Source organism: Drosophila nasuta, chromosome 3 (assembly GCF_023558535.2).
Source record: "Drosophila nasuta strain 15112-1781.00 chromosome 3, ASM2355853v1, whole genome shotgun sequence".
Classification (NCBI taxonomy): Eukaryota; Metazoa; Arthropoda; class Insecta; order Diptera; family Drosophilidae; genus Drosophila; species Drosophila nasuta.
The window spans coordinates 17,516,062-17,539,855 of record NC_083457.1 but is presented as its reverse complement, the minus strand read 5'-3'; the positions used below and the strand labels follow the sequence as shown (position 1 = coordinate 17,539,855).

Sequence of the window (23,794 nt, the reverse complement as noted above, 5' to 3'; positions counted from 1 at the left end):
TTTCCCTCCCACAATAACAGATTCATTTCGAAAAAGAGCTTCTATTGTTTAATGTTGTTTGTGCAATATTCCCTAATATTAAAATTTAACAAATCTTTGAAGTTGTCTTGATAGAATATTTTCCAATACTAACTAATACATTACATTTAATATAATAAATATAGCTTCTTTCATACAATCAACCTATTTTATTTTATTTGGCGTTAAAAAATGTATTTGCATATAGTATTAATATTATTTATTTGCTCAATTTAAAATTAAAAATACAAAAGCTAGCAAATTTGATCATTGTTTTATATATCACTCGATAAGTGGAAACGTGTTATTTAAATTTTCGATAACTTTCTTAACCAATGCAAAAGCAACCCTGCTTCGATTAGACAACCGGAAACTCACAAAATATTAGTTCTTTCCTTTTCCCTATTGGTAGGGTAAATACATGTTGGTGATTTGATTTTATAAAAAAATACCAATGTAAGTGAATGAATAAAATATAAATGTGCGTAAACTAAAGCTGATTTTAATTCACAGATGCCACGTGAAATCAAAGAAGTAAAAGACTTCCTGAACAAGGCCCGTCGCTCCGATGCGCGTGCTGTGAAAATAAAGAAGAACCCATCGAACACCAAGTTCAAGATTCGTTGCTCCCGCTTCCTTTACACGCTCGTGGTGCAAGATAAGGAGAAGGCCGACAAAATTAAGCAGTCCCTGCCACCAGGTCTGCAAGTGAAGGAAGTCAAGTAAACCAGCAGAAATTTATACTTCAAACTTGTATTTCGATGAATATTCTTCGAGGAATAAAACATGGAAAAGTAGCAGTTTAAAACATAACACCTGTGTTTACTTATGTTCACGTGTATGCATCATTTAAATGTAGTATATAATATTCAAAATGTGTACGTACTCACATTTGTGTGCAAAAATATATACACGAGACTAGCAGTGCAAATGTTTGTAATGTTTGCAGTCTTTGCAATTGTGTTGCTTGAGTGGTAAATAAGTTGTTGAAGCCCGCTTCCCCCACGTGAAACTCTGATACAAAAAGTTGACTTTGTAAATGTAATCAAGTGGGAATATTACTTAATAATAATATAAGCAGCGCCGCAGGTGAGTCTGGGTTGAACTCTCTAGTTGGCGTAATAGATTTGCAACAATTCCACGTAACCAACGGAGTTGAATTTTGAAGTTATCAAAGTATCAAGGAGTGCTATTTGCTTGATTCTTTTTATGAGCTTGGGGATTTAAAAGGGTTAACAAAGCGTTTTTGGCGTACAAATATATTTCGTTTCGACCGGTAAGTACTATGGAAGAGCAAACTTCAACTAATAACAAATAAATCTTAGCATTAGATAGACTCGGCTAGCCAAACGTTTTTTGGTTACAAGGATTTCCGACATCATTTACATATTATTTGTAAATTATATGTATAAAGTGGCGTTTTACATTTTCTTATTAAGATTGCAGAGATTGATTATAAAAAAATACATGTAAGCTGATCAATTAAATATAAAATATAATTATTTTCAAATTAAACAGAGATTACTTTTTTGTAACAATACTTAAAGATTGTCCAGATTTGGGATTTATGGATTTACGAACTATATGGTTCTGATGCATTCATCTGCATATTCATATTCAAAGGGAAAACTTGAACCGAATGATTATAGATTTTGGTTTCATATTTAAATTAAAAAAATATTGTTTTTATTGAAGCGATTAGGAACGAGATAATGGAAGTTATTTTTTTAAAAGAAATCATTTTTATTTTTATCTATTTAATTTTTGCTTTTAAATTAAAAAAAATAAACATAAATATCAGTGTTTCCAATTAAATATATTTTGTTTCATTTCCACCGTTTCAAAAAGTCCATAGCTTGTGAATCCAAATTCATGAACTTTGTGTGGATGACAACTCATGTATAAATCCAGCCAAGTGAACCACCACCCAAATTGATTAGTCCGGTTGTTCGTTGCGGTCGGAAGGCTAAGCGGTAATTGTGTTTTAGCGTATACATACATTGCAATTGGTTTCCGAATTTGGTAAAAAGTACTCACATTTTGCAGCAAAAAAATGGTAAGCACGATTCCTAAAGAAACTTTTTTTTATACTGTAATAATTTCATTTACATGTACTACTTACAACTCGCACATAATGCGATGATTCATTTAGACATAAATATGTAAAAAGTATATGTATTTTTATACATATATGTATGTATTTTAGTAGTATGCACTAAAAATATTTTTTTTTAGATGTATATGTACATACATTTTCGTCGAGAGTAGAAAGCTACATATGAATAAAGAAAAAAAATGTATATATAATTATATATTCATTTGTGTGTATGTATAAGTATACGGAAATGGATATATATTCATATATACACACATTTATATGTACATATGTATGAGTTCGGAAATATAAATACTTGGTATGGTATATGTATCTATGTATTGAAAGCATACATACATACATGTGCAGACATTAGTCAGAGTAGGCTGAGTAATGCTCATATTAATTCCAAATTTATCAATATGTATATATACATGAATGTGGGTACATCTGTTCACTTACGTGTGTGTACATGGTTTTGTATACGTATGTATGTGTGTTTTGCACATGTATGCAAAACTTTCAATTTAATGTATATTGCGAACATATTGTATAAAATGCTAACATTACCCTATATAATTTGATTGAAATTACAAAAATACACTTGAATTATACATTTTTTTAATATAAAATATAATACATAACGAGAATCGGTAATTTGGGTTTTACCTACTGTATACCGGCAAATTTGAATAATGTATTTGAGTGTTACTATATACATGTGTATATGTGTCTGTGTATTTGTGTACCATTCCCATTCCAACACATGTGTGTTTGTATCATACGAATTTTCGCAAATGTGTGGGTAGATACATACATAGGTACATATCGCGGCACAAGGGTTGCACACTATGTTCCAAGTTTGTTTATTGAGAGATGGGCGCAAGAGGCGCAAAAGAAAATGGATGGGGAAAAATATGTTTGTTTTTAGCACAAGATTTTCAAAAGCGTTACATTATTATAAATAATTTGTTTTGGATATACAAAACAAAATGTAAAAGAAGAAATAACCATTCGAAGAGGCGTCTTGGGTGGGGTACAGTTGATACATTCGCGTATTCAAGAATTGTATAAGAGTACAAAGCTTGTCACATTTCGTAGACACATTTTATGACGAAGAAGGATGTGAGCATATGGAAATTATGTTTATTATGAAGAGCAGAGAAGAACATAAAAGAAAAGAAAAAGATCCAACTGAATAATTGGCATAACTGCGCCCCATAAAAGGCAATGTTCGATTTGCCCTTATCTCGAAAGCTTTTAGATACTTGAAAATTGTTGATATAGACGCATATATGAAGTTGATTGTCGAACGTGATCGTGTGATAGTAGGACAACAAACAAAGCGTCACCAGATGATAGCACAGTTTCACAACAGCTTAAGGTTGATTTGTGAGTGGAGAAAGTTCTTTGTTTCCAGATAATTCTTCTTTTCAACTATTCCAAAAATGTCCACAAACAAATATTTTTATTTATGTATTATAATTTCTCTTACAGGCTTCTGGAGTAACTGTCTCGGATGTATGCAAAACCACATACGAAGAAATCAAAAAGGATAAGAAACACCGCTATGTCATCTTTTACATTCGCGATGAAAAGCAAATTGATGTAGAAACTGTTGGAGATCGCAACAGTGAATACGACCAGTTTCTAGATGATATCCAGAAGTGCGGTCCCGGCGAATGCCGGTAAGTTACTTGAAAGATTAATTCGATGCGTTCTTAGAGGTTTTCAATTTTTTTCCTATTATGTTTTTGCAGATATGGTCTCTTCGATTTTGAATACATGCACCAATGCCAAGGAACGTCAGAGAGCTCAAAGAAGCAAAAGTTGTTCCTCATGTCATGGTGTCCCGATACTGCTAAGGTAATTAGCAAACTTATAAACAAAACCATCGAAATACCATAATTGAAAAATTCCTTCTTGTATTGCAGGTTAAGAAGAAGATGTTGTATTCCAGTTCTTTCGATGCTCTGAAGAAATCCTTGGTCGGCGTCCAGAAGTATATTCAAGCCACTGATTTGTCGGAAGCATCTCGTGAAGCCGTCGAGGAAAAGCTTCGAGCTACTGATCGTCAATAGACTACCACACAAGATCGAAAGTATGCCTGTGCAATGCATTTAACATAAAATCCACAATGTGCATGAATCAGCGATTACATTTGTATTCGGTCAAGATCGCCAATTTGTATGAAAATTTTCTACATAATTTGTATTTTCAGTATAAATAAAGAAAATTAATTTAACAATTCCTTGGGTTTTTATTATCAATGAGGTATGTATGTATAACTATACATACGTATATTAAACGCAATCACTCGAATCATAATCAAAACAACCACAAAGGCAGCGTAATAAAAATGCCCCATGCGTCATCAGGTGTCTGGCTGACTTCTTTCCGTCCCTAAGTCCTTATATAGATTGAATAAAATGGTATTCTGAGACTGGCTGAATAATGCAAGTCATGAGTCACGGAAATTTAACGGTGAATTTAAACTCAAGGCGAAAAACAAGTTTTTAGGTTCTCCGATAAAAAATTTCAAAACATTGATTTTTTTTAAACTATTATTATTATTATAACTATCTTAAAAGGTCTCAAATAATAATATTAAACAATTAACTTCAATATAGATCAAGAGACTTTATTAATCATTGAGACACTCAATATGCTTAAACACAAAAACAGTTGTAATTGAAAAGAGTATATAATTAGTCGAGTCTGTAAAAATCGTGGGCTTAACATATTTATTTTTATACTTCAGATGCATATCTACTACATGTATATTTATAAATAAATTAGGAATTATTTTATCGGGATTAGTGCGAACAAATTGAAATAAAAACTATAAAATACTTTCAGTCAGAAACACAGTGTACATGGTGTTCTTAATAATGTTGAAGTATTTTTTTGGTTTTAAATTTCGTAAAATTTTATATAATTTTCGTTCAGCTTCTCGTATACTCTGTTTATTTTATAAAATAATATAATATGTATTACTTGATAATAGTAACTGTTCACGAACAAATTTGTTGAATAATAAATTTGGGTTTATGAATTATATTCGTTTATTATTGTAAATATTTATTTGTTAATTTAAATCAATTATTTTTTTTAACAAAACACTAAGTTTTGATTATAACATTGTAATACTACATACTTAAACCACTACAATTTGTAACTGGAATCGTAGTTCATTTTGTTCTCAACAATGGCGGCGATATGTTTACGTGTGACTCCGGAACAAGTGGAATTGAACATTTTCATAATATGTACGAGTCCGACTTTGAATTAGTACGCAAAGAATATTACCAAAGCATTGTTCGTGAAGACTAAGCTCATATATAGATTTGTGTCTTGCTATCATTAAATATGTTTATCAACATAATTTACTGGTATTTTTAAGGTGGGTAATCGAACCAATTGCTAAATGAGCAAGCACGATACTTAGTTTGAAAGCGAAGTGCAAGATCTAGTTGGAAAGTCTGTACACACATACAGAAATAATTCAAATTTGAAAACATTTTGTACATCGTTCAGCTGAAGATACACATACATTCCAATTTGCTTATGTATAATTATTTTTTTTGTAATGATAAATTCTGTGTTTTTATAAAGTGTGTTGTTTGCAAGTGAAATTTATATAAATACGATGGCTTTCAAATGCATGTATACTTGCAGTAAACTATAAAGCGACGACACCTCTGCGAAAAATCGATATTTTTAATAAGTATCTGCGGACACACACATACATGCATCTATGCCAGTGTACGTACATGTATATGTATTTTTATATGCATGTATATACAAACACTACTTAGGAAAACCGCTGGATCAAAATCGGCTTTAGTGACACGAAGTGTGTAAATAAGTTAAATATTTGTACGCACATATGTGCAGAATGCTTGCTTTCCGGCTTTGCATAATTTGAATAATTAACTAAATACATAATTATTCTACACACTGCTGTGCATACACACATAATTAAGGGGCGTGGTGTTTGTATGTTTTTCTACATATTCGTCTACATCCACTGACATGCGAATGCGAATATGTACATATGTGGATACATACATCCATGTATATGTATGTGTGGTAAAATACCTGCAAGTAAAGAAACAAGGATATTCTACATCATTCTGGTTGAAAGATGACTGTCGATTTGACGCAGACAAATAAAACAAGTGTTGAAAGTCAACTAAGTAGGATTAATGATTAAATGAATAATTTCTGGATTAATAGTGATTGAATATAGTTTAATGAACTATGTTTATGCTGGTAAAGAAACAAAATTCAGATTCACTACTTTATGGTTCCATTGTATTCATTTTTACTCTTTGTTAGGGATTATAATCAATATAGCTGACTGACTTCTATTCGACAATTGGAAATTATCAATATTTTCTTTGTATCTTCCTTATTGGAAAATATCAGCACGCAACGCTATTCAAACTCAGTGTTTGTTCTTAATGCCTTTATCGTCATCAAGATATTTTGAAGAGGCCTCCTCCCCCTCATCACCATCTTCATGCATTACTCACTATATGAAACTTTTTGTGAGAGTGCATTAAACTTGTTCCGTTTATGTTTGAAATAACCTCCAGACCAAAAAGATAACACTAATTGTCAGTGATATTGAATTACTCACACAGAGGTATATAAAAAAACAAAAATGAGTAATTGAGTGATGCCATTTTCATTATCAGAAGAAAGTAATTTTCTTGATCGTTAAATGGTTTTAATTGATCTTGATTTTAATACTGACTTCAGATCACTCGTATTTTAATCATATATTAAATGAATAAAATATCTTTTCGATTCTCTTTTTATTTTACAGAATTGAAACTAAGCTAAGATGAATCCCCAGCAAAATTTGAACATAGAGCCGTCGATGGTGTCGGAGGCGGGGCACATTCAAACTCAGTACACGGCATTCCAAAACTTTGAGCAATACACGGCGGCAGGATACTCAAATGCACCGCTCTATATCTCAAAGCCCACGGGCATGGGGACCCTGACACGCATGGGGCCACATTGCTCGACAATTGGGTCGCAGAACAAAGTGGAAACAGCTCCACAAGAAGTATCCATTCCCGGCATGGAGGGACATGCCTTGGTGCCGACCGTACGATACATACAGGCTCCGCAATTCGATGAAGGTGCCGACTTCGGTCTATCGGGCTTACCACCCTGTGGCCTAGAACCGCATTACACAGATGAACCGGTTGTTCCATATGGCTACACTGCCGATGCTACTTATGGCTTGCCGGGCGTTAGCGCGAATATGAAACCGTTTGCGTCGCGGCCGTTTGACAATAATCTCAATGGATCGGAGCAGGCAATCGATGCTCAATGTCGACCATTTGAGGGTCAAGGTGATTTTAAATTAGCTCCATTCCCCACAAGTTCATTAAACTCAGTACCACCGAGAATTGGTGAAAAAGAAGATTTCATTGGTGGTTCCGATAGTGATCTCTGTTCAACAATGAGATGGCGGGATCCGAATCTATCGGAGGTCATTAGCTTTCTTAGCAATCCAAATAATGCTATAAAGGCAAATGCGGCTGCATATTTGCAGCATCTATGCTATATGGATGATCCAAATAAGCAGCGCACAAGGACTTTGGGCGGCATTCCACCTTTAATTCGATTATTATCATACGATGCACCCGAAATTCACAAGTAAGTAACGTCCCAATTTGATAATTATTTGTAATTAATAAATAGGCATATACATTTATTTCTACATATATTAAACTATTGGCAAAAAAAGATTAGTATTTCTTATGTACAAAATTTAGGAACTTTCTTCTTTTAAATAGTCTTGATAATTAAACAAACGTATTCAGAAAAATTAATGGTAAAAGTAATATCTTTATAAATAGATTTCTTCTTATTAATACCATAATAAAGGTTGGTACGGACTTAAAAATTCTTGTTCTCAAGTAAACTTCAGATCAGTAGTTAATTAATAAAATATCAATATATTACGGCACAAATAAAGTGCAATGTTTTAGTTAGTGGCGCATAATTAAGTGCAGCGAATTAATTTATTTGGTTACCAATGAAATATTGATATACATCTCTTTACAGGAATGCTTGCGGTGCCTTGCGTAATTTATCTTATGGTAGACAAAATGACGAGAATAAGCGTGGAATTAAAAATGCTGGCGGCATTGAGGCATTGGTGCATCTCTTGTGTCGGTCTCAAGAAACTGAGGTTAAAGAGTTGGTAACTGGAGTATTATGGAATATGTCGTCATGCGAGGACATTAAACGGTCAATTATTGATGAAGCGCTGGCTGCTATAGTTTGTAACATTATCAAGCCTCACTCGGGATGGGATCCCATCTGTTCGGGTGAGACTTGCTTTTCCACAGTATTTCGCAATGCTTCTGGAGTCTTGAGAAATGTGAGTTCAGCCGGAGAACATGCCCGAGAATGCCTTCGAAATTGCGAAAACTTGGTGGAATCGCTCTTTTACGTCGTGCGATCGTCTATTGAGAAAAATAACATTGGAAATAAAACGGTAGAGAATTGTGTTTGTATACTGCGCAATCTCTCGTACAGATGCCAAGAAGTTGAGGATCCCAATTATGATAAGCATCCATTTATTATACAAGAACGAGCCATTCCATCGTCTTCAAAAGGTGATTTATATATATGTGATATACTTATTTTTTTTTCTTTCTTTTTTTTTAACTTTTCTTATATTTTTATTTTAATTTGTCATTAACTATTACTCACTTTTTTAAATGATCAGTTTATTGATAAATTATAATATTTGTTGCAGGCGAAAATTTGGGATGCTTTGGCACAAGTAAAAAAGAAGAAAGATGCTGCTGCGAATGAGTCACAACAGGACTACATATTTTCCACGGAATATTCCAAGAGTACTGGCACAAACAATCCAACTGGCAAAGGCTACGAACAGTTGTGGCAACCAGAAGTGGTTCAATATTATCTCTCTTTGCTGCAGAGCTGTTCAAATCCTGAAACTCTTGAGGCAGCAGCTGGTGCAATTCAAAATCTTTCTGCCTGCTATTGGCAGCCTAGTATCGACATTCGCGCTACGGTGCGTAAGGAGAAGGGTCTTCCGATACTCGTCGAGTTGCTGCGAATGGAAGTCGATCGTGTGGTTTGCGCTGTCGCCACCGCGCTACGCAATCTGGCAATCGATCAGCGCAACAAGGAGTTGATTGGCAAATATGCAATGCGTGATTTGGTGCAAAAACTGCCATCTGGCAATGCTCAGCACGATCAAAATACGTCGGACGACACAATCACAGCAGTATTGGCAACGATTAATGAAGTCATCAAAAAGAATCCCGAATTTGCACGCTCCTTGTTGGATGCAGGCGGCGTGGACAGATTGATGAATATCACAAGACGCAAAGAACAATATACGTCGTGTGTTATAAAGTTTGCTAGTCAAGTTTTGTACACAATGTGGCAGCACCATGAGCTGCGTGAGGTCTACAAAAAGAATGGCTGGAAGGAGCAAGATTTTGTGAATAAACATTTTGCCGCACACAGTAGTAGTACCCCGCCAAGTTCACCAAATAATGCCAACAATACTCTGAACAGACCAATGGCATCTCAGGGACGAACGCGTTATGAGGATCGAACAATCCAGCGTGTCCCAAATGCTTCTTATCGCAACAAAGACGCAGCCGGCGGAGGAGGTGCCGGAGGAGGAGCAGCAGGAGGAGCTGCTGTCATGTCCAACAACGATACGGCATTGTTGTCGGAAATGGTTCGAAAACAATTATAAAGTGTATATTGTTTGTTAATTATTTTATTAGTTGTAGATACACACACATTCACACTCACACACATCCACACACAGACACTCTCTCTCAAACACACACACATACACACAAACTATTCAGCTCTTGCAATAATGAAGAGTGGACAAAAACAATTGTGGTTTTACTTGGGGCTTTATAATTTTTCTAATGCCATTGGGACACGATGTACATCGTAATAAACGCAATCGTTGAACAATATTGAGCTGACGACAACTTTTGTTTTTTATTGAATAAATACAAAAGTTCACAAGAATTTGGGCCGTAATAAAGAAAATAATAATAAGTACATATCAAGACAAAATAATAAAATTTCCGACTTTTTAGACACCATTTATCCGATTGTCTTCAAACACGCCAACACATTTTACAGTTTACATACTAAAATATATAAACATTTTTGTACTTTTCATTATTCAATCACATTTGATGTGCACAAAAAACCCAAGCAAAAGTTAGAATCAATATAAAACCCCAAAAAGAATTGCTTTTATGTTTTCTTATGTTATTGTATTACAAACTTATCGTTTATTTTGTGTATGCGTTAAGATTTTATAGCATTGATTATAATAATTATAAGTGGTGGAATTAATTCACCTATTATGTGCATTTGACTACAAAATAAAATAAGATCATTCATGTACATCTAACATGTGTTTACTTAATTTGAGGACTTGTACTAACTATTTAGGCAAATTTTCTTCTTGATAAAAGGTCTAAGGTCTTTTATGGTTGGCCAATACCCATAGAAAATATGTATATGATTTATTTATTTAAAATAAATCTATAACTTACTCCATTTGAACGACAAAAGACCAATCGATGGGCATGCATTTTACTTACGATGTTCGATGTTGGAATAAGAGGAATCCCAGTTTTCATTTTCGAATCAGGCATCGATACCATTGCTTGCGCACTGCATCCCTGGCGCTACAAGCAGTGTGCCCAATAATTAAATAGTAATTTTTATGTTTAATTTAATTTATTTTTAATTTAGACGTTAATAAACTTAACAAGCCATCATACGCAAGAAAATTGTTCTGTAAATTTTCTTAGCACATAATTTTAAATTCAATAAATCAAAGAAGTGTGACCAACCTCTATGTTTGGAAGTCGTCCCTTGCGGTATATTTTTGTAACGCAATAAAGTACATCTTAAAACTCTGCGTGCGGTCACGCTGAGTATAAGTCGGCTTTTACATTGTTTTTCAATCCACATTGTTTTATATCCACGAAGATATGTTCACTCGAAATAACTAATATTTATAAAATGGATTATGAAAGCTCATTGCCTGAGCTCGGTGGTAATTTACTTAATAGATAAATCGGTTGATTAGTGAATGCTTCTGTTCTACTTACTAAACATACATACATACATACATGTATGTTTATTTGAACGTATGCATATACATATGTTTTTATTTAGTTGCATATATGTATGTATGTACATAAAGAGCGTGTGTATATATTAAAAGTATGTGCAGAGACGAAATATTTTCGCATAAATTTAAATGTGTGCGTGTAAAATGAATACGTATGGAAAAAGGCGAATAAAATTATGAATGCCTAGTGAGCAGAATTATTGTGTACATTCTGCAAATCGTGCAGACATACATATGTAAATATACCTTTTTTGTGTGTGTGTGTCTGTGTGCGCATATGTCGGAAACATGCCAAACCTACGATAAGCCAATAAACACAACTACAATGATACATATTTACATATGCATGTGTGACATACCTTTTTTGCCGTATATGAACAACATATGAGTGTATGGTGTATGTGAGCAATACGAAGCAAAAACTTAAGATGCTGATTGCATACTTTTTATATGCATCCACACATACAAAATGAATGTTCTAACATGCATACATTCATATTTATACAACTCTATATATAAAATTGTTTGTGCTGGCGGCCTGAACGACTGATTCATCAACGCGCAGTCCCCAACCGTAAAAGGTAGAAAGCTGCATTTTCCACAGTAGTTTCCTTTTATGACGTAAGTTGGCGCTGGAAGGGGAATTCGAAACAGGACGGGATATCAGACTAATTTCGCCCTCAAAGGGCCCCAAATGTGGGCGGTAAAATGTAGCATGCAATTTTTACTGTATTTCAAATGCCGAAACATTTGGTGTTTTTGTCAATTTTAAATAGAGTTTTAAAAATGTTTGCTTTTTATTATCGAATATATGTATATTTTATACATAACATTTTTCAATAGATAATCTATCACAAATTCTCTGAATTTGTTTTGATTCTCGTTAGTTTACTAGACGAATAACTAGATTCCTTTGTTACTCTTCATATATACATATACATATATGCATAAGGCATCTGTTTTAAAGATATTTACCTAGTGAGTGGATAAGTGTATATATACATATGTATATAAGTGCATTAAGATTGTTTTTCTTTCATGTGAATAGTCTGTGTTTAGCAAGAAAGCTGCAGTGTCTCAGAAAGGCTTGCAAAAGTGATTTATATTATTTATTTATATTAAATAAATTCAATTTATACTAACCAATTTATTTTTAAATTTAAATTAAGAATATTTGAAAAAGCAAAAAAAACAATTTTTTTTTTTAATTTTATGTATCGACATAATTATTACAACGTTAATGCGTATTTTTTTTAGACCTAATGGCGCTGAGCTGTAATGAGAGGCTTGAGCTGCTGGAGTCACTTTTAAGTGAGCCAGACGGCGACAAGAAATTGAATCAAAGCCTCAATTTGGAAGACAATTTCAAGGGTCATCAGTTTTCCATGGATGCATTATTGGATACATTTATCTTGCTCTACGATGAGTGCAGTAATTCATCCTTGCGTCGCGAGAAAAGTGTATCCGACTTTCTTAAGCTTGGTTAGTATTTCACATTTAAAGACAAAAGCTAACACAATTAACTTAAATCTCATGAAAATTTTCAGCAAAGCCTTTCGTGCACATTGTAAGGAAGCTGCGGCTAACGCGCGACGATTTCGAAATATTGAAAATAATTGGTCGTGGCGCCTTTGGTGAAGTTTGCGTGGTACGCATGCTCTCATCCGAGAATATTTTCGCCATGAAAATATTGAACAAGTGGGAAATGCTGAAGCGTGCAGAGACGGCTTGTTTTCGTGAGGAAAGAGATGTGTTAGTGCTTGGCGATCGCCAGTGGATTACAAACTTGCATTATGCGTTTCAGGATAATATCAATTTGGTAAGTGGTAACAACTCTTCAATTGATGTTCCCAAACTAAATATATCTTTCATTACAGTACCTGGTTATGGACTATTACTGCGGCGGTGACTTGCTGACACTCTTGAGCAAATTCGAAGATAAACTGCCCGAAGACATGGCCAAGTTTTACATCACCGAAATGATATTGGCCGTGAATAGCATTCATCAACTGAAGTATGTGCATCGAGACATCAAGCCAGACAATGTGCTCTTGGATAAAAGAGGACATGTGCGTTTGGCTGACTTTGGTTCGTGCTTACGACTGGACAAAGACGGCACAGTCCAATCGAATGTCGCCGTGGGCACACCCGATTACATATCCCCCGAAATACTGCGTGCCATGGAGGATGGCAAGGGGCGTTATGGCACCGAATGCGATTGGTGGTCACTTGGCGTGTGCATGTATGAAATGCTGTATGGCGAAACGCCATTCTACGCGGAGAGCCTGGTTGAAACCTATGGCAAGATTATGAATCATCAGAATTGCTTTAATCTGCCACCAGCTGAAACTCAACAAAGCAAATTATCCGATGCCTCGAAAGATTTACTGTGTAAACTTATATGCATACCGGAGCAACGACTGGGTCAGAAGGGTTTGCATGACTTTATGACGCATCCGTGGTTTGAAGGCATCGATTGGAAGAATATACGTAATGGCCTTGCACCTTATATCCCCGAAGTGTCCAGTCCAACGGACACATCGAATTTTGATGTGGATGACAATGATGTCAGGTTAACCGACACCATCCCACCATCGGCGAATCCAGCATTTTCCGGATTTCATTTGCCCTTTATTGGCTTTACATTCTCACAAAATAGCTACTCGACAGACTCGCGGAAATTTGATCAATCCAAGACATCGGGTTTTGGCGATACCCTTGAAAGTTCTATGCTGTGCAGTGAACTATCCAAAGATTCCGATAGCTCGAATGAATTGCTGAACAAACAATTGAAAGCATTAAACGAACAACTGTTGCAATCGAAGCACGACAAAAGCGATCTAACTGCGAAATACAATGAGGTTTTGGAACGTCTAAAAACACAAGATGCTGAACTCAAAGAAGCAATCTCACAGCGCAATGGTGCAATGATGGAGTACTCGGAGGTGACCGAAAAATTGACCGAACTGCGCAACCAAAAACAGAAATTGTCGCGACAAGTGCGCGATAAAGAGGAGGAGCTCGATGCGGCAATACAGAAGAATGATAGCTTACGAAACGAATTGCGCAAGTCGGATAAAACACGTCGAGAGCTTGAATTACATATTGAAGATGCCGTCAACGAAGCATCAAAGGAGAAGAAAATTCGGGAGCATGCCGAAGAATGTTGCCGCAAGTTGCAGAGCGACTTTCGCAAGTCGGTGCCAAATGTGGACACAACGGCACCAATGGGTTCGGGCATTGCAGGCTATGAAATCGAAAGAATTGAATTGCAATATGCTGAGAAATTGAATCATCAACAGGCACGTCACAATATGGAACTGGAAGCGCTGCGAGATCAGCTCCATGAGATGGAAACAGCGAACGCTATGCTGTCGAAGGAGTTGCAGCAAACGCATGAGAAATTAAAGACTACGTCCATTGATTCAATGGCGGAATCAGCCGAAACGATTTTGGAATTCCAAAAGCGTTACGATTTGGAAAAATCAACATGGGTTGAGGAGAATCAACGATTAAGTGCAGAGGTTAATTTGAAATCGAAGAATCTGCGTGACTTGCAAACGGAGGAGGTGGAAATACTGAAAGAGTTGCAAGTGAAACGCGAAGCCATAAATCATTGGGAGCTGCAAATGGCCGAGATTATTCAATGGGTATCCGACGAACGAGATGCTCGCAGTTATCTACAAGCGCTGGCCACCAAGATGACGGAAGAAATTGAATACCTCAAACACGTCGGCACATTTAATAATAACGCGGTTGATCACAAGAATTGGCGCAATCGCCGATCGCAAAAGCTTGATAAAATGGAGCTGCTTAATCTGCAAAGTGCGCTGCAACGTGAAATCCAAGCTAAGGCATTTATAGCTGAAGAATTAAGTCAAACGAGAGCTGAACTGATTTCCACGCAAAAGGAAGCTTGTGATTATAAGAAGCGTTGTGAATCGGTTGTATACGATTTGAAGAAAAAGGAAAATGAGCTAAGAGATTTGCAGAAGGCCGATCTCGATTATTCGGAATCATTTTTGCATAAATCTTCGCATCACAATAACGCCTTCTTTAAGGATATCTCCATTAACACAGATGCCATCGATGCGACTGAATCTTATGTGAACGATGGCAGGGACAATATTTCGACGTCATCGAACCTGTTTCAATCATCCAACGCGGGCATGCTTTTCAATTACGAATCCAAATACGCACTTAAGGCTACCAAGGATAATTTAAGTAGTAAGGCATCTACAAATAATGATGACATCCGATCGGAAAGCAGCTTAAATTACGAGGACACGAAGAAGAAACCTTCAGGCAATACTTCCATACATCAATTTTTGGTACGCACTTTCAGCAGTCCAACCAAGTGCAATCACTGCACTTCGTTAATGGTTGGCCTGACCAGACAGGGCGTCGTTTGTGAAATTTGTGGCTTCGCCTGTCACACTGTCTGCTGCCAAAGAGTGCCGACCATGTGCCCAGTTCCTATGGATCAAACAAAGCGACCGTTGGGCATTGATCCTACGCGAGGAATTGGCACTGCATACGAAGGCTACGTGAAGGTGCCCAAGTCGGGTGTTATCAAACGAGGATGGATTCGTCAATTTGTTGTCGTCTGCGACTTTAAACTATTTCTGTATGACATCTCAACGGATCGTTGCGCGTTACCAAGCGTCAGTGTCTCACAGGTCTTGGATATGCGAGATCCCGAATTCTCTGTTGGCAGCGTCCGCGAAAGTGATGTAATACATGCAGCCAAAAAAGATGTTCCATGCATTTTTAAGGTTAGTACTAACATTTGAATTTAACCATAGTTTATTGTTCTCATTCAAATACTTTTATTTTGGTATATTAGATCAAAACAGCGCTCATTGAAAGTGGAATCTCATTAAATACGCTGATGTTGGCGGATAACGAATCTGAAAAATCCAAATGGGTTATTGCCTTGGGCGAACTACATCGAATATTGAAACGAAATAATTTACCAAATACGGCCATTTATAAAGTCAATGAGATCTTGGATAACACACTATCCATAATACGTAACGCTCTATGCTCTGTCATCACATATCCCAATCAAATTTTGTTGGGAACAGAAGATGGATTATTTTATTTGAATCTGGATCAGTATGGTGAGTACATTCCTTGAGTAAAATCACGCAAAATTCTAATAAATAACTTTCAGAAATTGCTCGAATTGGTGAAACAAAGAAAATCCTTCAATTGTGGTATATTGAAGAGGAGCAGATAATTGTCATTTTGTGTGGTAAACAACGTCATTTGAGACTGCTTCCCATAAGAGCATTGGAGGCCAGTGATGTCGAATGGATTAAAGTCGTAGAGTCTAAAAATTGCATTTCCGCGTGTACCGGCATCATTCGCCGTTACCCCAGTATTGTTTATTCATTTATTATTGCTTTGAAGCGCCCCAATAATCATACACAAATAATTGTTTACGAAATTAATCGAACACGTACAAGGCACCAGAAGACATGCGAGTTCACAATTGGTTATTTAGCTCAACACGTTCAAATACTATCCGATATGCGCCTTGTGGTCGCTCACCAAAGCGGGTTTACAGCTTACTTCCTGCGGGGAGAAGCAACTGCAATGTGTAAGTTTTTTTACGAAGCTATATTCATTAATAATTAAATCTAAAAAATTAAATTCTTACAGCTTTGGTTCACCCGGAGAATCAGTTGTGCGCGTTTCTTAATTATTCTGGCGTTGATGCAGTCAGAGTAATTGAAATATTAAGTCCAACTGGTGGTACTTTTGGCGAATACCTCTTAGTATTTCAAACCCTCGCTATATATGTGGATCTACAAGGACGCAAATCGCGTGACAGGGAAATCATGTATCCAGCTTTCCCTACATATATAAGTGAGTATTATAATTAATGATTAATGTTCCATTAATCGTAATCACTACTATTTTTATAGCTTATTCTGATGGCCATTTATTGGTTTTCTCGGAGACTCATCTGGATATCTTCAACACACAAACATCTGAATGGGTGCAATCAATTGGTATCAAGCAGTCACTTCCACTGAACAACGTTGGCAACGTTGTCTTGACATCTATTAACGACACACCTTTGATCGTTTACTTGGCTAATATTCATACAAGTAAGGAAAATTCTTTCATGATTTACAGCATTATATCTAAATTCTCTAATATCGTTTCTCAGAGGGTCTTCTACAACATCGCGATAGTGACCGCAAGGGAGTCAGCAATATCAAACGTAGATTCTCTATCAGAGAAATAAATAAAACAGTAAAAAGGCAAGCTTTGTTTGTACACGATTTAAATGTAATTTTATTGCAAATTTAAATATTGATGTTGCAGTGATCGGAGATCAAAGATGATATCAGCACCATCAAACTTTAACCATATTTCGCATATGGGTCCTGGAGACGGTATTCAAAATCAACGTTTACTGGATTTGCCAACAACTTTGGAGACAGCGGAGCACACTAATAAGCAACTCATATCTTCATTAAATTCCGTTAACCAATTGAGAAAATCGAATTTTCTGGATCAAAGTGAGTTTAAAATAATGTTAATATATTTATAAATTATTAACTGATATCGATTTCCTCCAGCTGATGGTAACTCTGAGGATTTTGGCAATGACAATATACCCTCCAGGACTCCCAGCCCAATGGGGGCGTTACTTTTTGACGATCTTAACAATATAGATTAACTTGTAATACTCATATTTATTCAACCCATTTTCGAATAAAAATTTGTCAAATTATAATTGCCTTTTGCATTTTATTCACTTTTAACCATTGTATATTTTTTGGTTTGCATGAAGTAGAGGTAAAAAAATTTAATTTGGAGAAAATTCTAAGAGATTTGTCCAATGTCCACCCCTTCGATGATGATTTTCAGAAATAACCATTCTGCAGTATACAAGTTTTTTTTACGAGTTTTTATACAGCAGATTTGGAATTCTGAATAGCTATTGGTGAAAATAAATGAGTAACGTCTAAGCAAAGCAGTAAAGAAAAAATGAGATTTAAGTTTTGATTTTTGGCTTTTGGCGTCGCGCAAGGATTTACAATAAAAATATGTTTAGGTTCCAAGTAAGTACAAATACAATTACAATATAAAAAAACGTTTTTTTAACGGAATTTCCGTTTCGATGAGTAATCGAATGGAGTGATGGAAGATAAGTGAGGCAGTAATATATATACCTTGCGGTATAAAAATACTAAAAACTTGCGGAAGTATATATTGGTATATTTGTTTAAATCAAAAAAATTTATTTGTAAATTAAATTTGATTGCTCAAATGGCAAATACTTGGCAGAGCCGCAAAAAACAAGCGATTAAAATAGTGCATATTTTGGTATATTTCCTTGTGTACTGTTTATAAAAAGAAGTTTTTTTTTTTAAATTAAATAGTAAGTTTTTGGTAATTTAAAAGCAAACTTTTAGCAGCAATATGATAAGGTAGTGAGCAACCTAGAAAATAAGAAACAGATAAATAAAAGAAATAGTGCAATTTACGTAACTTGGTGCGCTTGATTATTAGTATATTGTTGTGACGTGACGTGTTTATCATTGAACAATATTGGAAAGTTTTGTACTAAATGTTTGGTTATATGTGGAATTTAATCTGGGATAAGTTTTGATTTCAAAACTGAATTATATAAAGACCGCATAAGTTATTGGGCAATAGCCATAAAACATATATTCACTTTTACAGATCGACTGAAGTCTTTAAAATAATAATAATACACAAATTTTATTAGTTATAATGCGGTAAAGCAACATCGATAATTAAATTTTTTTAAACATCGATACATCGAAAACGCAATCGATATTTCTTCATCTCTAGTGCAATGTATTATTGTATGTTTTGCCAACAATAAATACGCGCTAGTTATGTTCCCAAAATGTTAATTGTTTTGGTAGTTATTGCCACTCTGAGCCAATGCACAGCCACGTCAACGATACACATGCCAGTGACGACTCAGGACATAATTGCAGGTGACGTGTTCTTTGAAATCGTTTCGCCGCAAGATCTTGAATACACCTATCGACTGCGGCCGGCCAAGGACTTTGGCGTGTCCTTCTCACAGAAGCTTGAAAACGTGCCTATGGTGTTGGCCGACCCACCAGAAGCTTGCCAAAAGATCCGCAATGTACGAGAGATGCACGGAAGCGTTGCGCTTATGGATAGGGGGTAAGTGGTGTGAGTTCGTGCGTGTGAATATTCTAAACTCATTTCGATTTCTTATCTCCATTTGTCAATGATAAATTAGTCAATGCTCGTTTCTTACCAAGACACTTAATGCAGAGGCTGCTGGCGCAATTGGCGCTATCATCACCGAGTACAATTCGAATTCACCGGAATTTGAGCATTACATTGAGATGATACACGATAAAACCAATCGCGATGCACAAATTCCGGCCGGCTTTTTGCTGGGCAAGAATGGCATCATCATACGCAGCACTCTACTGCGGATGAAGCGTGTCCATGCGCTTATTAACATACCTGTGAACCTGACTTTTACCCCGCCATCGAAAATCAATCATCCACCTTGGCTGGGTTGGTAAGATGCGTGTCCAGATGCGTTCTAAAATCAAAGTGCGCACTTAGTCAGTAGCGCTTAATGTGAACTTTCAGCATAGGTGCATATTAAGTTATGTTTTCAAGGTTGTAAACCACTTTTGAAGTGTAAGGAAGGAGTATTTCAAAAACGTTTTCTAAAATTTCTAATTTACCAAATACTTTCTACGAGCGAATTTCTGCATTTAATCTTAAATCAAATACTGTCATTCTTAACATAATTACCTTTTTCATTGTCTCCAATTTGATATTAGCTATTAACAATGTTTAATTTCAATTCACATGCAATTTGTAATGATATTGTGGCTCATGGATTAGTTTTCTTAATTGTGGAGTGGTTTACAGTCGTGATTATTAAACTTACAAAACCAACTGAAACTGAAACTGAACTGAATAATAAGTAGTTAAATTGTAAAACAAAAGCAATCCCATTTAAGCCGCTAGATAAACCCAACCACACCAACAGAAATAAAATTAAAAAAAAAAGAAAACAACCAAAGCATACATTGTAAATAAAATTGCTAAGCAAAAGACAGGTCGTAAATTTGTAAGCTTATTAAACAAAATACAAAAAAAAAACTATAGATAAATCTTTATTAAAGCTAAGTACAAATGTGTCTACTGCGTCTTAAATTAATATCTATCTACATATTCATATCTGCTCATTGTGTTTGTATGCATTGATTTGGGCGTGTGATCAGAATTTGCCAAGAGCGCTTAAATTGAGACACATGCCCAGGGTGAGCACTACGATGGTGACAACTAGTATGGCAAAGCACAGATAGTTGGACTGGATGGGCATGCGGAAGAGCTTGGCAGACATGTCCAGAGATGAGGCGAAGAGGAGCGTTGAATTGAGATCTTCGGCAGATGTGTTGTGATAAACGAATGGACGGACGCGTATTTGATGCCCATTGGCCTGGGCATTCTGGCACACACGAGTCACAGACCCGGCCACAAAGAAGGGCAAGAGACCCAAGAATAGCCACAACATGACATTGGCAATATTGAGCAAGACCAACTTAAGGGCACAGTAATGGAAATCAAAGTCCTTGAACAAGTAGACAAGACCAGCAAATGCATAGGCCAGATTCATGACAATCAGGAAGCAGACTGGGATCGACACATGCTGATTGACCCGCTCAAGTAGTTTCCGAAACTCGAGAATCTCACGCATCCAGTCCAGCGAGTCTATGGAATGCATTAGGAGCTTGTGTGACAATGTCTCCAAATGGACGCGCAGCAAGTAGCATTCAATGTAGTAGCTACTTAAAATGATTATCTCGACCAGATCCTGCAGCAATATGGTGCACAGCAATCCAATACGCAGGCACAGCTCCCAGTTGCGTAACTTTTCGGCCAGCCAAGCTACCTTTATAATCTGGGCCGGCTGCATGATGACCACACAGCAGGCGTAGGCGAAGAGGAGTAAGAGCAATGTTAGGGCCACACCCAGATAGAACCAGAGCATGCGACACAATCGCTTTGGCTTAGCCGAAAGCAGAAACACTCGCTCAATGAGATTCTGCAACTGCTCATGCTCGATCACCTTGCAGACGAGCACCGCAGACACGAAGCTTAACAGATTCAAGACACTGGGTACCACGTAGCCAAACAACAGTTCCCCAATGGTATTGGAAGTTTTTGAGCTACCAGATGAGTCGCAGACATCTGTAGCGTTGCCATAGCCACCGGGGCGTATGTCGCGATAGCTGCTAAATCCGCGATCTCCCCTAGAAATAAGTGTATTTATTGCTGTTTGTTGGTTGATGATCTTTTAATGCCTACTCACCGGTATCCGCACAAATACCGCAGTACATAGCCCATGAGGAGCACACAGAGTATTACTAGCGCTTGGATGTAGCTACAGCAGGCGCTCACATTGCTCATATCCGTGGAAATGGGATTCAGTCCAACGACAGTCAGTATGGCGACATAGGGACGCAGGAACTGTAGGTTAGAAGAAGCCGGAATGTCAGATTTTCCATTAGAGGCACCGAAATATTGGGAGTGGAGTATTTACCTTGCGTTTACAGTAATTGAGGAGAGCTGATGTCGGCTCGTGCTCGCCCGGCTGCTGCAGTTCGTCATGGTTGCCGCCATTCAAGCGATTGATGAAACAAAAAGAACTATCCGCATTATTACGATACATGACAGAAGGCGGAGACAAAGAGGTTTACATGCAGCGACGACAACAAATACAAGTGCACATACACACAGAACAGCGTACACACATAACGTGACGTTGCTGTTACAGTCGTTGTTGTTGTTGTTCTTGACGACGACGACGACGACAATGACAGTGACTTCTGGATAACTGGAGCGAGTGAACAAAACGATCGACTCAGCTGCACAGCAACAACTGCGAGTGCGGCTGCAAAGAGAACAAAAATAATGCGCACTTACGGCGAGCTCGTGCAGCCAGGATGAGGCGGCGGATGTAGCGCGGCTGCTCAACAGAAGCGATAGCGAGTCACTGAGCTGCGTTTCTGTCGTCGTTGCTGTCGCTGTTACTGTTGTTGTGTGCGCCTCCTCAGCTGACGCTGTGGTCGCCTCTGTCGTCGCGTTCATCAATTGTAACTATAACGGTAAATTGAATAAATTGAAACTCAAGCCGCACACCGTCGCCGAACGCCAAATGCGAACACGAAAGTGAACGCGAACGCCAACCGAAGCTTTCCTGTCACATTGCTGTATAAGCTCTCTTCGAGCTTTGCTCATTCGCCGCTCTTGCTCACCGTGCTGCTGCTGTTGTCGCCTCTGCTTGCTCTCCCGAAGGCCCCTTATCAACGAAATTTATCTCGGTGACAGAACCGACGCCTGCTCGACGCTGCTGTGCACCTGTTACAGTTTAGATAGGAATCAGCTTGTTATCATGTTCGCTATCTATCCAAATTACAAATTCTTTGAACAATGTGCACATAAGTGTATGTACATAAATACTCCTCAACATATATGGAATGCATGTGCAAACAAATATGAGCTTGTGATATGTTTTCTATGTGTGCAATATTTATGGTTTTCTTTGTTGTATTTCGAAGTTTTTTCTATTTCTGTTAGATATTGTGAGAATTTTGTACAGTGAAAATTCACTTAGCAGACTCTCTTTTAAATTATTTCATGAGTGTCCAACAAAGAGAGTTGTCACTGTATATGTCTAAAGATTTACGAATATTGTAATGTAACTGCATTTTCAGTTGCTTGTAAGCTCGTCTCCGATAAGCTAGACGATCAGCTGACACTTTGATCAGTCGAGTGCGGTACACGGCATTGAATCGGCTTTTGGACATTATACATAAATTGAGTTGAGTTTATTTTTATATAGCATAGTTCTTTGCCAAGTTGACTGAATATTTTTTTCAAGTCAGCTTGTAGCATTGCACCGCATCAGAGCATTGTAGCGCATTGTTAATTCTACGCAGCCGAGTCGAGAACCTTATCGCAGTCTCTTTCGTTGCTGTTATCTTAAATGAAATGCGAGCAACAATAACAAGCTAGTCAACAAAAAAATCACACAAAAAATAAATAAGGAACACTCAAATTTGTTTTTCTCCTCTCCCATTTTCTGAGATTCGCTTTGACTTCAGACAGTTCACTGGCGAACGTTCTACACTTGTTGTTTTTGGTGTAAAAATTTATGTACATATGTCGATCGAACAAAATCGTTGAGAGTAATTAAATTAAGTTCAAGACGAGCTAACTCTCAAAGTTGTTCAAATTTTTGCGATGTGGCTTAACTTGAATTGTTGCCGAATGTCGATTTGCATGATGGGCCAGCCGCAGTTGACGTTGACATTTCTAAACCCCCCGCAGCAACCACTAGTTGGGCAAGGGAACGGGAAAGGGAGAGGGAGGTGGACATGAGCTTGCTGACATTGCCTGCAACTGTATGGTCACTCATGTAAATTAGCTGCGTTGTC

General features: G+C 36.9%; 6 protein-coding genes and 1 long non-coding RNA gene across 8 annotated transcripts; 5 read left to right on the top strand and 2 right to left on the bottom strand.

The window, feature by feature from the left end:
* Positions 1–339: 339 nt before the first annotated feature.
* Positions 340–831, top strand: LOC132790938 (large ribosomal subunit protein eL38). Its single transcript, XM_060799698.1, has 2 exons — positions 340–474; positions 532–831. The coding sequence occupies exon 2, from the start codon at positions 532–534 to the stop codon at positions 742–744; it is 213 nt and encodes a 70-aa protein (XP_060655681.1). The 5' UTR covers positions 340–474; the 3' UTR covers positions 745–831.
* A 1,097-nt stretch (positions 832–1,928) lies between these two features.
* LOC132790937 (cofilin/actin-depolymerizing factor homolog) lies at positions 1,929–4,361 on the top strand. The gene is made up of 4 exons (XM_060799697.1): positions 1,929–2,074; positions 3,611–3,801; positions 3,874–3,979; positions 4,048–4,361. Exons 1-4 carry the CDS (start codon positions 2,072–2,074, stop codon positions 4,192–4,194), a joined length of 447 nt encoding a protein of 148 aa, XP_060655680.1. The 5' UTR covers positions 1,929–2,071; the 3' UTR covers positions 4,195–4,361.
* Positions 1,986–2,798, bottom strand: LOC132790939 (uncharacterized). Its single transcript, XR_009632839.1, has 2 exons — positions 2,576–2,798; positions 1,986–2,290 (listed from the first exon to the last, which is right to left on the bottom strand). It is a non-coding gene; the product is annotated as an uncharacterized LOC132790939 (long non-coding RNA).
* Positions 4,362–5,794: 1,433 nt separating the features above from the next.
* LOC132790529 (catenin delta-2) lies at positions 5,795–10,549 on the top strand. The gene is given in 5 exon segments (XM_060799083.1): positions 5,795–5,878; positions 6,948–7,792; positions 8,204–8,760; positions 8,904–8,932; positions 8,934–10,549. Coding segments are annotated over 4 exon segments (2,364 nt in total). The 5' UTR covers positions 5,795–5,878; positions 6,948–6,965; the 3' UTR covers positions 9,885–10,549.
* Positions 10,550–11,092: 543 nt separating this feature from the next.
* LOC132789912 (serine/threonine-protein kinase Genghis Khan) lies at positions 11,093–18,054 on the top strand. 2 transcript variants are annotated; one of them, XM_060798245.1, is made up of 11 exons: positions 11,093–11,222; positions 12,558–12,782; positions 12,848–13,119; positions 13,178–16,075; positions 16,147–16,423; positions 16,477–16,905; positions 16,968–17,174; positions 17,234–17,419; positions 17,482–17,575; positions 17,640–17,836; positions 17,897–18,054. In XM_060798245.1, the coding sequence occupies exons 1-11, from the start codon at positions 11,189–11,191 to the stop codon at positions 17,995–17,997; spliced, it is 4,920 nt and encodes a 1,639-aa protein (XP_060654228.1). In that variant the 5' UTR covers positions 11,093–11,188; the 3' UTR covers positions 17,998–18,054. The 2 variants fall into 2 exon arrangements, with proteins under 2 accessions (XP_060654228.1, XP_060654229.1); XM_060798246.1 differs by lacking the exon at positions 11,093–11,222 and adding an exon at positions 12,366–12,395.
* Positions 18,055–19,103: 1,049 nt separating this feature from the next.
* Positions 19,104–20,394, top strand: LOC132790187 (PRADC1-like protein). The gene is made up of 2 exons (XM_060798645.1): positions 19,104–19,487; positions 19,567–20,394. The coding sequence occupies exons 1-2, from the start codon at positions 19,198–19,200 to the stop codon at positions 19,859–19,861; spliced, it is 585 nt and encodes a 194-aa protein (XP_060654628.1). The 5' UTR covers positions 19,104–19,197; the 3' UTR covers positions 19,862–20,394.
* A 60-nt stretch (positions 20,395–20,454) lies between these two features.
* LOC132790186 (uncharacterized) lies at positions 20,455–22,525 on the bottom strand. The gene is made up of 4 exons (XM_060798644.1): positions 22,281–22,525; positions 21,898–21,951; positions 21,667–21,824; positions 20,455–21,607 (listed from the first exon to the last, which is right to left on the bottom strand). Exons 1-4 carry the CDS (start codon positions 22,443–22,445, stop codon positions 20,572–20,574), a joined length of 1,413 nt encoding a protein of 470 aa, XP_060654627.1. The 5' UTR covers positions 22,446–22,525; the 3' UTR covers positions 20,455–20,571.
* Positions 22,526–23,794: the final 1,269 nt, after the last annotated feature.

Bases quoted from the DNA above. Each gene is read 5' to 3' on its own strand.
- LOC132790938 (XM_060799698.1), top strand. From the start codon at position 532: ATGCCACGTGAAATCAAAGAAGTAAAAGACTTCCTGAACAAGGCCCGT.
- LOC132790187 (XM_060798645.1), top strand. From the start codon at position 19,198: ATGTTAATTGTTTTGGTAGTTATTGCCACTCTGAGCCAATGCACAGCC. The intron at 19,488-19,566 runs GTAAGTGGTGTG...ATGATAAATTAG, and splicing joins GTTGCGCTTATGGATAGGGG to TCAATGCTCGTTTCTTACCA.
- LOC132790186 (XM_060798644.1), bottom strand. From the start codon at position 22,445: ATGAACGCGACGACAGAGGCGACCACAGCGTCAGCTGAGGAGGCGCAC. The intron at 21,952-22,280 runs GTAAGTGCGCAT...GACGAACTGCAG, and splicing joins CCTGGCTGCACGAGCTCGCC to CAGCCGGGCGAGCACGAGCC. The intron at 21,608-21,666 runs GTGAGTAGGCAT...ACTTATTTCTAG, and splicing joins CGGTATTTGTGCGGATACCG to GGGAGATCGCGGATTTAGCA.
- LOC132789912 (XM_060798245.1), top strand. From the start codon at position 11,189: ATGGATTATGAAAGCTCATTGCCTGAGCTCGGTG. The intron at 11,223-12,557 runs GTAATTTACTTA...TATTTTTTTTAG, and splicing joins CTCATTGCCTGAGCTCGGTG to ACCTAATGGCGCTGAGCTGT. The intron at 12,783-12,847 runs GTTAGTATTTCA...GAAAATTTTCAG, and splicing joins ATCCGACTTTCTTAAGCTTG to CAAAGCCTTTCGTGCACATT.
- LOC132790937 (XM_060799697.1), top strand. The intron at 3,802-3,873 runs GTAAGTTACTTG...ATGTTTTTGCAG, and splicing joins TGCGGTCCCGGCGAATGCCG to ATATGGTCTCTTCGATTTTG. The intron at 3,980-4,047 runs GTAATTAGCAAA...CTTGTATTGCAG, and splicing joins GGTGTCCCGATACTGCTAAG to GTTAAGAAGAAGATGTTGTA.